The sequence below is a fragment of the Morchella sextelata genome (assembly GCF_020137385.1).
Source record: "Morchella sextelata strain SCLS chromosome Unknown scls_12, whole genome shotgun sequence".
In the NCBI taxonomy this organism is placed as follows: domain Eukaryota; kingdom Fungi; phylum Ascomycota; class Pezizomycetes; order Pezizales; family Morchellaceae; genus Morchella; species Morchella sextelata.
The window spans coordinates 324,322-336,404 of record NW_025408627.1 but is presented as its reverse complement, the minus strand read 5'-3'; the positions used below and the strand labels follow the sequence as shown (position 1 = coordinate 336,404).

At 52.8% G+C, this 12,083-nt stretch overlaps 3 protein-coding genes across 3 annotated transcripts; 2 read left to right on the top strand and 1 right to left on the bottom strand.

Moving 5' to 3' along the window:
• Positions 1-2,552: 2,552 nt before the first annotated feature.
• H6S33_001988 (uncharacterized protein) lies at positions 2,553-4,519 on the bottom strand (the record flags this gene model as incomplete). Its single annotated transcript, XM_044833793.1, has 3 exons — positions 2,553-2,718; positions 2,808-3,595; positions 3,668-4,519. 3 exons carry the CDS (start codon positions 4,517-4,519, stop codon positions 2,553-2,555), a joined length of 1,806 nt encoding a protein of 601 aa, XP_044693131.1.
• A 3,096-nt stretch (positions 4,520-7,615) lies between these two features.
• On the top strand, positions 7,616-8,726 carry H6S33_001987 (uncharacterized protein; the record flags this gene model as incomplete). Its single annotated transcript, XM_044833792.1, has 2 exons — positions 7,616-8,501; positions 8,560-8,726. 2 exons carry the CDS (start codon positions 7,616-7,618, stop codon positions 8,724-8,726), a joined length of 1,053 nt encoding a protein of 350 aa, XP_044693130.1.
• A 720-nt stretch (positions 8,727-9,446) lies between these two features.
• Positions 9,447-11,221, top strand: H6S33_001986 (uncharacterized protein; the record flags this gene model as incomplete). Its single annotated transcript, XM_044833791.1, has 4 exons — positions 9,447-9,457; positions 9,519-9,763; positions 10,023-10,724; positions 10,785-11,221. The coding sequence occupies 4 exons, from the start codon at positions 9,447-9,449 to the stop codon at positions 11,219-11,221; spliced, it is 1,395 nt and encodes a 464-aa protein (XP_044693129.1).
• Between the last annotated feature and the right edge of the window lie 862 nt (positions 11,222-12,083).

The following is a 12,083-nucleotide window of genomic DNA, read 5'->3' as shown; positions in this document are numbered from 1 at the left end:
CAGATGTTATATGTCAGTTTATATCTGCCTTCTACCGCCTTTTCCCCCTACTAACAATGTAGCAGCTACAGTTCACGGCTTTTCCGTCCGTTTTACTCATGATTTGCGGTAGGAAAACCGCCAAGAGTCTCGTTTGATTCGGTGTTCGGGTTAGTTCGTCTTCAACAACTCCTCCTAATAACATAGCTAAGGAAATCTAAACAGGTTCGAACAAAGTCAGAGCTGGCAGCCGTGACGACCCAACAATTATATCACCTCAGTGCAATACAAACGTTTTCTCAATATCATCTGTGGATTTACTCCTGACAAAACGAAAGTTTATGAGCTGCTCCTCAAAACTCGATAAACCCATGATTTCGAAAAGTGATTCTGTGTTACTGGAGGTGTCACCCTCCCACAAATCATCTCTGCTGTTCTCGTGGTCCAAATCGTGGTTTCCTTCAGACCAACGTCGGGATTCTGCTTACATAGGTTCTTGTAGGGCGAATGTACTGAGATTTATTAATGCCGGAATCCTCTTTACATAGGTTCTTGTAGGGCGGATGTACTGAAAATTATCCACACTTACTTTCTCAAACATTTTAAGCCACCGCTGGCTTCTTCCCCCGGCTGGGGCGGACCTACTCCCAGCAGCCCGCTTTATCCAATGAGGACGCTGCGGCTTCGCCTACTGCCGCTCCCACCGCTGCTAGGCAATCCCGGTCGCCGTCTCAAACCCCACAAGCCGAGCTCTCTCCGGCAAGACACTCTGTCCAAGTGGCCGCCTCCGTCGGAAACTCATCTACCCTTCTCAAGGGCGACAACACTTTCGACAGGATTCTGTCCTTCTCACCTCCGATGTCACCAATCAACCGCCCATGTCTGACATAGCGTTCGGCATGATCTCGGTCCACATTAATACGGTCCCGGGGGCCAGAACTTCTGTGTATTCTATTCAGCGTCGAGTTAGCAGAATTGATAATCAGTCGAAACCAACCTACAGGTCTAGACACGACGTGGAACATCTTTGGTAGTTGGCAGACGGAATGTCTTGCATCGAGATGGCACTTGTGGGGGTGACATTTGTGTATGTCTTGCTGAGTGATATATATAAGTTCTTCTGATTTTATATTGAAACTAATTTTGCATGAGAATAGGTAATAGAACTATAACGGGATACGGTCGGGACCGAAAATCTGTGTTGAATATATTCTTACAGGGCGAGTATCACTATATGCAGTATCACTATAACGAGAGTCGACTGTAGAACAGAGTAGAGTGAGAATGCAAATTATAAAACACGCTATGTTCTTATTGGCCTATTTCAACCACAATGAATACTAGGACATATTTTTGCCAATATTGTTGATGTCACTCATTACACCATATCTTAGTGAATTGAAATGGCATACATGTAGTTTGGACATATTTAGTTTCTCGCGCGCCCGACTCAATCTAGCCCTTCTGCGAGCACCGGCAATAGTGCATAAGTAAATACTTCCTAGCAAAACTCTTCCATTGTCCCATCATTCAAATTACACAAACGCAATAGATATATAGGGGATAGTTATAAGATTGAGAGTTGCAGATTAATAGAACATATCTCCTGGGTATGAATCCCGGTTACCGACTTTGGGAATTAATTGGTAATTATTGCTGGGTTGCTGCACGAAATCACGGGAACTCCATCACCCGGCAATGTAAACTAGAGCTGTACCATTTTATACTCTTCACATTCCTTCCACGTCGCCATGTATGGCCGGCCTAGGAGATATGTACTGGCATGAGTCTTTCCTGGGTTCGGGAGATCAGTATAGTATCAATTAAAGCTTGAAGAAACATTGTCCAACACCCCCGCACCCGCACCCGCACGAAGCACGCCAGATCGATCTGTATTGTTGCGCATTACGTTCAATTTGTCCAAAGATCACTTAGATCGCCATCAGTATCGTACCCGCTAGTTTGTTCTGCCGAGTACCTAGTATCGTTGAACAAACGTGTCGTGGCCGGGTCGGGTCGGGTCGGGTTAGATCGGGTCGGGTCGGGTGGTGATCAAGAAACAAAGTTAGACATCTACATTTTAGGTTTACGGCACACACGACAGAATGCACCACCATATCATGAGGTGGAGTTTAATCCTCACTTTGCACTTTGGTATTCCTCTCTTTTAGATTGTAATTGTTTTGTGGCGGTATAATTGAAGCATGGCTAAAAAAAAAAAAAAAAAAAAAAAAAAAAAAATAGAGTTTAATCAATCGGTGGTTGGAATCGAGTGATATATCATGATCGCGCTCCATAATTTGAACTCACCACCACAACAATTCATGAGCCGTAATATCTCGACAACCCGGCCATACAAACCCATTTACCATCCCTAATAATATAGCCCTACCAGTGCTCCCCCCCCCCCCCCCCCTCTTTCCAACCACCTCCGCCTCGCAGGCACCCCAAAAAGTAATCACAAACACATCTAAATCACCCGGACAAGCAGCCAGTACTTCATTCAAGCTGAAAATTCATTCCACGGTATGTCACTAACTATGCCAAAGAAAAGAAAAAAACCCCAGCACAAACTACTTAAGCCGCTTTGTGACCTTAATCAAGATATGCCCATCCGAGCGGTTCCCCTGGTTATCGAACAGGCTCAGAAATCTGTATCCCTCCTGCAGTCGGTCCAGCCTAATGCACGCCCACGCCGCCAAGTCGTCGCGGCCGAATTCCTCGTCGTGGACTTTGAATCTGTTTTTACGGGTTCAAGTTAGCTATCTATTCCCATATATCTGGGGGCTATTTTTCTACGGGGGGGGGGGGGGGGGGATATATCTTACCGGACAAATCCAAGCTTCTCAACCACGCCCCTCACCCCCGAAAACACGACCTTCTCCCCGCCCCACGAACACGAGGTCCCCCTCTTCGCCTTGGTCTTGCCCTTCGGCCCCGAGGCCTCCTCGACGTGGAGCTCAACCTTCACATACGGCTTGAACCCCTTCTCCGTATCATCATCCTCCGGCATGGGCAGCTCCGCGCCGGCCAAAAACTCGATCGTCAGATCCAGCGTCTTTTTCACTGGCCCCTCAACATCGCCGGGCCTGTAGCCCTTGGGCTTCAGCACGTAGCCGCCCTCGCCCGCAAACATGCCCTCGTTGAGCATCATGCCCTGGTCGCACTTCTGCCAGTTGAGGGCCACGAGCTGGCACCCGCGGCGCCAGAAGGTGGTGGGGTCGCCGTTGGAGGAGGAGAAGCGCAGGCCGAAGGGGTAGACGCGCATGAGGTATTCCTTGTTGTGGAGGAAGATGTGGTCGGCGTGTTGCTGGTGGAGGTTGGCAAAGACCTTTTCGGAGAAGGAGTAGACGTGATTGGGGATTCTAGAGGTGTTGTGCAGGAATGGGTTGGGCTCCTTGGCGGGGAAGTGGTGCGCGGAGCAGTAGATACCGAGCTCGGAGAGGGTGCGGGTGACTTTGGTCTTGGGTGGTTTAGCTTTGTTGGCTTTTCGGGCGATTTCCTCGAGTTCTTCATCGGAGGAAGAGGAGGAGGATGAGCGGCGGGTGAGGGTGCGGGTTACTCCGCGGGGGATGGAGTCGGTTCTGGGGACGGGTGGTGGGGGGAGATATTTTGCCTAGATATCGTCATCAGTTAGCTGGGAATTGTACCTCGATCAAGGGCGTTGGCATATAAAATAAACACACACCTTAACCAGAATCTTCCTGCGCAGTTCCATAGGACTTGGCATGCGCTTCACTTCCTCCGGTTGGATCCCCTGCACCAACATTCCTTTCCATTCCTCCTTCATGATCTCCACCATCTTCTCCTGCTGCTCTGGCCCCGCATGACACTCCAACGAGATGATGACCGGGCCCTCCCCCGCACCGCCCTCCCAACAGGTCCCCTCCCCTGAAAACGAGTACTTTGCAACCGCCTTACAAACATCGCGGAACGAGATCTCCTTGGTGAGTGTGTATCCATGAAACACCTCTGGCTCGCCATCATCGCCATCCCACACATCAATCTCGATGCAGCGGCACCCACGCTTCAGAACTGACTTGTACCCGTCCGTCGTCGACGTGCCATACAGCTGGTGACCAGTAAGGTAAGTGTTGTGCGACGAGCTGATAAAGTACGCACTCAACGGCTGGTTCCAGTCCTTCGTCTTTGGGTCCGGCAGCGCAAGCGCGTTGTTCGTCGGCGCTGAAAAGTACGCCACAAACTCGTCAAACGTGATGTTCGAGTCGTTCGCCAGCAGCTTCTCAGCGGATGCGGTCTGCGAGGGGTGGAAGATGTGGGAGACGAAGCCGGCAAAGCCTGTTTGGTTGTCGCCGGGGTGGTTTCCAGAGCGGTCGTCGTAGCGTTTGACCTTTTGGGTGTTTGTGAGGAAGGTTTTAAAGTCGGCCACGGGGAGCGTGTCGGTCCTTGTGAGGGTGCCGAAGATCTTGCGGAGCTCGGCCAGGACGATAGGAGATTTGATGCGGAGGGGACGGGAGGAGGCGCCTAGGCTTCCTACACCACCGCCGGCGCCTGAAGATGATGTTGTGAGATCAGCCATCTTTCGAAGAGTGATGCAATTTTAGTGCTGGAAGATGTAAATATGGCGAAGGATGATGGTATGGAGGAGATGGAAGCGGGGTACCGGTCAAGACTTTATATCAGGGATACTTTCGAGATAGTCGCTGGGCACACACAGCTCGCTCAGCTCGCTCAGCTGTGATGTGGAGTGTTATGCTGTGCCGTGCTGTCTGTGCTGTCTGTCTGTCGCCCGGGGGGGGGGGGGGGGGGTCACTGGTAAAGAATTAACCAGACCACAGCATCCACCGTCGTACCTCTCTCTCTCTCTCTCTCTCTCTCTTTCTATGCAAACCTGCCGCAGCCGTCACGCACTGGCAGCACCACACAATGTGTCTATCTCTGCGGCCCCCAGCCTCCACAATCCTTGTTTTGGACAATTGCAAATCCTGAGACTTACATTATGTACGGTACAAGATACCTCGACACCAGTGGCTTGCCCTTCCTCAGCTGAGGTCTTAAGCACCCGGCTGTTTGGGCAGCGAAGGCGAGAGCGGGGGGTTTCCGTCATAGCTACATAACCGACTTGCATACATGTAGATACTTGTTCCTATCGTCTATCGTTCTCGCAAATCTCCCTTCTGCGGATCGCGTTGGTTGACCGTTGGAATCTTGCTTGGCACCCTGACAGGCTGCGGGGTTGTTAGCGGGGCCGCGTAATTGAGGCTCTTTGCAACGTGCATGTTGCGGGGGGGGGGGGGGGGCGGGGGGGGCGGGAACTGTTCTTCTTCTCTCTCTCTCTCTCTCTCTTCATCTTAAGAGGGGGCGGCAGATCAGGGGGATTAATTGTGTCGAGGAGACCGTCATCTTTGTAGACTGCTGTCATGATATGGTGTTCATCAGTTCTTGTGTCCTGTCCTGTCGGGCTTCGCGAGATCTACAGGCAGACAGACTGTTCTCTCGACGCGTCACTCGGTCACGTGCCACGCGAATAGTAGCTACATATATTACTAATATTTCTCCATTAGTAGAGTACGTAATTAGAGCGGGGATATCAATAGCTGTGTCAAACAGCTTCTTCCCCCCAGAGCTGAGAACGTCGCAGTAGGGGCGAGCATGAGCAAGAAACCTGCACTATCCCCAGCACCTCGATCCCAGCTCTGAGCTCTACTTGGGACAAAAGCTTGTCGCCTCCCCGGCCATCATGTATCATCACTCGCCCTTGCTCCCGGCTAGCGCTGTTTCCCCCCCCGACTCGTTGTTTCATCTCGAATGCCATCGTTAGCCTTGCTGCCGAGGATTTGGTGCTTGTATTTTCCTTGTTATCAGTGGACCCCTCGCCTCAGTTGTCAAGCCCAAGATGGCGCTAATGTGGTATTGAGACGCAATAGGTAATGGGATGGATGTTTCTCTGACGACGAAGGATGAAAGCTTACATGGATTGGAAAGGCGTTGTGGGGCATTCTATTATATTGTGTTGATATGGCGATATCTCGGTGGCAGCTACTTGTATTCAGATTGAACCCTCTCCCGGCAAGGATAGATATCGATTCGACTACTGCATCCAAAAAGACCCCCCTTTCGAAGTCTAGATCCTGCATATCAGCACTACATCTAACGCCCGACCACTTCAACCATCAACGAACGCCGCACTGTACCTAAACCTCCCAACACTCTCACTCCCAGCTAGCATATCCACCACTACACAGCCCGCCGGCACCTCTCCTCCAGCCACCGCATCTCGGCCTATACAATGCCGCTACCACTACCACTCCTCTCCCATTTCCTCCCCCAAACACACACAAGCCGCTGTCCAGAACCGCCCCCACACGCCATGTGCACCGTCCCCTTAAACCGCATCTTTTTTCGAATGCCGGAGTATCCGTGTGGCTTGGTGTACCACAGTACGGCGCTGCGGCCGGGATACGCTGCGAGCGCTGGCTCGAGGGGAATGGTGTCGAGGTCGAGGATTCTACTGGCGATTATGTTTTTTTGAGTTTGTGAAGGATGTCGCTTTTTTTTTTTTTTTTTTTTTTTTTTTTTTTCACGATTTGTTTTGGTGTTGATAATGGGGGTATAGAGATAGATGGTTTGGAATGGGATTAAGGGATGGTTCGGGATGGACTAAAGGGAGTTTGGGAGATGTGAGATTCTAGATATGATTATGGGCTTATGTAGGCGGCTTTAATTATTCTTCTTAATGATCTGGACTGGGCGGAGGTTTACTTGCTGTTACTTGGGCTGTGGTGTTTTTTTCTAGTTGTAATGATTCCACGCTAGATGTTTTTTTGTAATTCAAGAAGTAGTACTATACATCCATGTTTCGGGTTCTAATATTTATAGTTATGGTTGGTGGTGGCCGAACTATCCACTCACCTGTGCCTCTTTTACGCCTCCTGAACGCCTTTCCAACTCACAAAAGAAGGTTCTCTCTGTGCAGGAAGCTGTTGTCTGCGCTGGATGGAGACAGCGTATAGATAAAGACAACTAGCCTAAATCAGGTAAGGGACACAAAGCTAGAACTGTGCCTGCTATAAATCCTTGTGGAGAAAGAGCACTGAGACTTAAGCTTGGACAGACATCGATATCGATACCAGCAACATCTCTATATATCTACAAGTATATCAGGCTTACACTCTGGGTCTGCGCAATTTTTGCAAATTATCAATTATCACATTAACTTCTCCAGTTGCCAATGCGTGCGCGTGCAATTGCTAAGATAATGGGAGGCCACGACGGGAACCGGTGAGTCGGCTCCCACAAATGATACTATGTAGCAACTCCACCCAAGAAGGACGAGACATATGAAGCATGACTTCAAAAGCCAATAGCGGTATGTCAAATTGCAAAAGCAGCCCTCACAACCAAAGCATCGACATCCTGCTACGCATGCTCGGCGTTTGATGGCAATTGAAGCATCTAACATACATTCTATATACACTAAACCCTATAGCTACATGTTAACACCAACAGTAAACACCACCAATTAGCTCCGCCATTCACCCACTACGAGAGCTTCAACAGAACTCTAACCAAACTACAACCTCAAGTGCAACCCAAACCTCCAAAGTACAACACCACTACAACTTACACCATCCACGCACCACCGCCATCATCCCCCATATCACCAACAGCCACAATGGAAACCCCCAACAACAACACATTCCACTGTGGCTACCGCCTCGCAATTGAGCACGTCCGCACCTCCATGCATCGAGCCCTCGGCCCCTCCATCACCTTGTACATGAACGTCGTGCTTGACCACGTTCTTAACGACTTTGAGTACCGGTTGCATGACAGGCCCGCAGGTGGCGGTGGTGCGCCTGTGGCGGTTGGGGCTTCTCCTGGAGGTGTTGCACAGGCCCTGGTTGGGACCGCTGTGCAGTCCGCTAATGTTTCCCCCACTAGCAGCGAGCTCGGTGGGAGGGTTGGGTACGAGCCTAGGCGTGTTGAAACCGCCAAACATGTTGCTCCTGCCAACCCCGTTGCTTCTACCAACGCCGCCTTCAAGGCCGCCCCCGCCAGGCCGCCTACCACTCCTACAAATCCCACCCCCACCAGATTCGGCGCCTCCGCAGTATCCTCCTGCGCCGGTGCCCCAGGCACTATAACTGTAGCCGCCTCTGAAATTGGCCCCATCGTACTATCCCCCGCCTCCTCACCCCCCGCCCCCTCCCCCGCCCCCGCCTACGCCGACGGCACTGCCACTTTCGTTCCCCTCTCTGCCGCCGAATACGCCGTGGCAAACAATCTGATCGACAATCGCGCCGGCAAAATCCTTCTCCCCTGGCCGCGTCTCCGCCCCGTCACCATGCGGGTTCAAAAAGCAATCAATGTCACCCGGCCAGTCAACCTTGAGGCCGTGCTTGCGCAATCGAGGGGCGTGAGGGCCGAAAGGGAGTGTGGGCCGTGCTCGAGGGGGAACGGGCCCTTTACCGAGTGTGTTGTTGTGCCGGGGATGCTTCGGGATAGCTGTAGCAATTGTCACTATAACCATACGAGCCAGAGGTGTACTTTTAGGGCTGGTAAGTCGAGGGTTTTGTTTGGTATATATTGGGTAGTGCTGACAACTGGTGCATGTAGCTCCGGCACCGCCTCTTACACCGAGTATGAAAAGTCCTGCTGAGGCTGCAAATGCTGGTGCAGGCTCTCCAGCGCAAAAGGTCTTGGAAGATGACGCCGAGCCTAGCAAGAAGCGGAAGTTTGATCACGAGCGGTGGGAGTTTATAGAAATAAAGGACGACGAATGAACATGCTGTTTTTTCGTCCGGTGTCTCTTGTTTGCACTGTATTTTTTTAACTCTTTTGTAATTACAGAGATTTCTGCAACTAGAGTATGCAAATAATAATCGAAATGAACCCTTGCATTTACACCGCCTATAATTAGCAGCGTAAGCTCTGTAAACGTTATATTGCAGGTGCAAATAGACTATGAGTATGTGCAAGCTCAGTATTCCACCCAAGAACCAAGACACACCCTTACAATCCCCCTGCACCAATTACTTCCAACAGTCGAGTCTTGCACTCCCAATAACCATCAGCCACAACAGTACACACCGCAAGTGTAAACCAAACCCCAACATGCAAACCACAGGCACCGAGTGCAAACACCCTTCCACCACCCAAACCGCACACCTCAACAATCCCCCCAGCATTGCACCCATTTTCACCCACCGCAGTAGAGGTGTCGTTGCTTGCACTTGCACTCGCTCTGCTTACATAATCCTAACAAGCAGTACCTACACCTAATGACTAATCCAAACACACCCCTGCCACCGGCTCCCACGTGACACCGCGGTACCGACGAGCTATGACTTCATCGCTCCACCACGTGTGGCGGGGCCTGAACAGCCGTGAAGCGTTTCGAGAACCACCCCGCTCTGGAGCTTACAAGAACCTATCTCTAAAGCACGGTCCAGCTAGATAGCCACCGAAGCTCCCCCCACCACCATTGACTCTTCCAGGCCACCATGTGCGGACGGTAACTGCCCCTAACCCCCCCACCCCCCCCAAACCGCCCACCATACTCACAGACAGCACAGATACGCCCTCGCCTACCCGCCCGCCGACCTCGCCCAGCGCCTGGTCGAGAACGGCCTCCCCGTGGACGAGGAGCCGCTCGCGCGCGAGGTGCGCAGCGGGTACAATGTTGCGCCGGGGAGCCACCAGCCTGTGTATCGTGCGCTTCCTGCGGGCGGCGGCGCGGGGGCGGGGGAGAAGGAGGGTACGGGGGAGGGTACGGGGGCTGGGGGAGGAACGAGGTTTGGGTTGACGGCGATGCGGTGGGGTTAGTGGTCTTTCTGTCTGTCTCTGTGTGTGTGTGAGAGAGTGGGGGGGGTGGGGGACGGTGGGAGCTGTTTTGGGGGGGGGGGGGGGGGCTGTGGAGTTGTAAGTTTTGGGTGGTTCACGCGGGGCCTATGGTTCCGTATAATACGGCACATCACCCCTCCACAGCTCCCTCCATAGCTTCCTTTATGGCTTCTCTTCACCGCTTCCCTCCACCGCTTCCTACTTCTATACTATACTATCACAGCTAACACCCGCAGGCCTAATCCCCTCCTGGTCCTGGCCCAGCACCACCACAAGCACCACCCCCACACCCCCACCCACAACCCTCACCACCATCAACTGCCGCGACACCTCCCTCCGCCACTCCACCGGCCTCTGGAGCACCCTCAAGCACACGCAGCGCTGCATCATCCCCGCCCAGGGCTTCTACGAATGGCACAAAACCGCCTCCCAGCAGCGGATCCCGCACTTCATCAAGCGGCGCGACGGCGGCCTCCTGTTTTTCGCCGGCCTGTGGGAGTCGCACACGCCCGCCTCGGGGGCGCCGTACTACTCGTACACGATCGTGACGACGGCGGCCGCGCCGGCGATGCGGTTCGTGCATGAGCGCATGCCGGTGGTGGTGGAGGCGGGGTCGGAGGAGATGCGGCTGTGGCTGGCGCCCGGCGTGCGCTGGGGGGAGCGGCTGCAGGGCGTGTGTGTGCCGTGGGGGGGCGAGCTGGAGGTGTATAGGGTCGCCATGGAGGTCGGGAATGTCAAGCGGGATGAGAGCTGGTTTGTGCAGCCGATTGGGGCGCTGAAGGGGGGGATTGAGAGCTTTTTTGGGGGGGCGGGTAAGGGGGAGAAGAGGGAGGCTGATGAGGGTGGAGCAGCAGCGGGTGGTGGTTTGATAGCAGGGGATAAAGTAAAGGCCGATACTAAGGTCGATAGTAAGACCGGGAGAGAGGCAGGAACAGAGAGTAAGTACCCCGCGCCCAACAGCGGCGCGGAAAACACCACGGAAATTAACAACAAGCAAGAGGCACACCCCAAAACCGAACCCCCCATCGACGACGAATGGGAGACCTGGCCAGAGGCCTTCAAAGCCGCGCACAACCCCGAAGAAGAATGGGAAACCTGGCCAGAAGAGGAATTCAAAGACGAAGCCTCCAGTGCCAATGATCCCCCAGAAGTCAAACCAGAACCCGCCTCAGGCACCCCCGAAAACAACGCCCCAAACACCACCACCACCACCACCACAGCAGCGCTCAAACGGGAGTATGATGACGCCGGCGACACCTCCTCGCCGCTGCCCGGGCCGCCGGCAAAGGTGTCAAAGACGGGCGAGACGCCGTGGGTGCGGTCTGCCACGAGTAATGCTGCGAACCGGAGGGGTGGTGGTGCTGGTGCTGGTAAGAAGATGGGGAAGGGCGTGAAGGATGGGACGCCGATGATTACGAATTTCTTCAAGAAGTAGGACCTGCATTTTATGTGTGCAGTTTAGCTTATAGGTAGTAATTGTAATATATATTCACGGGCAGGGTGCGTTTCGTTCCTGGTTGGTGGTTTGCTGCTGTGTGCGTTTGCTGGAGTTGGGCGGGCTGGGCGGGTACCTGATATGGATGCCGCTGTGGCTTCTACGTCCTCTACTGCCATATGCAGTCGGTATTGATAGATACACGTAGTTACCGCATGTAGCACCGTGCATGCCCTTTGCTCAAGGTGTGATGGGTGTCTGGGAGTGCCAAGCCTGCCCAAAAGTTAAAGGTTTGGCTCATTACATTGCCCATTCCACGTCTTCCCCCCCCCCCCCCCCACTCATCGTGGGCTCTGCACCAATATCCACCAGGCACCAGCCGAATACACATCTCTAGCCCACCCATGTCTTTTAAGAAACTCTCCAAAATAAACCGGCCTCGAATCTGAGGTCGTTCCGCGGTATAATCATTTCTTTTTCATGGTTAATTACAAGCGGATACTCAAACGAAAAGATGTATGGTCCTCGACACTTCCACTGTGTTTTAAAGGCCCGAACCTACTGCACCAGTACTCGCTCAAAATAGAGCACTACACTCCTCACACGGTCGGAATTCTGTGTGGGGGGTTGGTTACAACGGCCTCCAGCCTTTCGATTAACGAGCGAGGATATATATATAGATATGCCTCGGGCCCACGGATACTGTGCACAGCAACCCCCTAGACTCCCTCCTAATATCACTAGCTCGCTCCTCATTGGTTTCATTTTGGGGGTTAGGAAGATTAATTTGTGCGATGATAAAGGACAAGGTTGATGATGGGGAAATCGAGGAGAATCTAGTGGGGATTATTGCGGTAAAGGA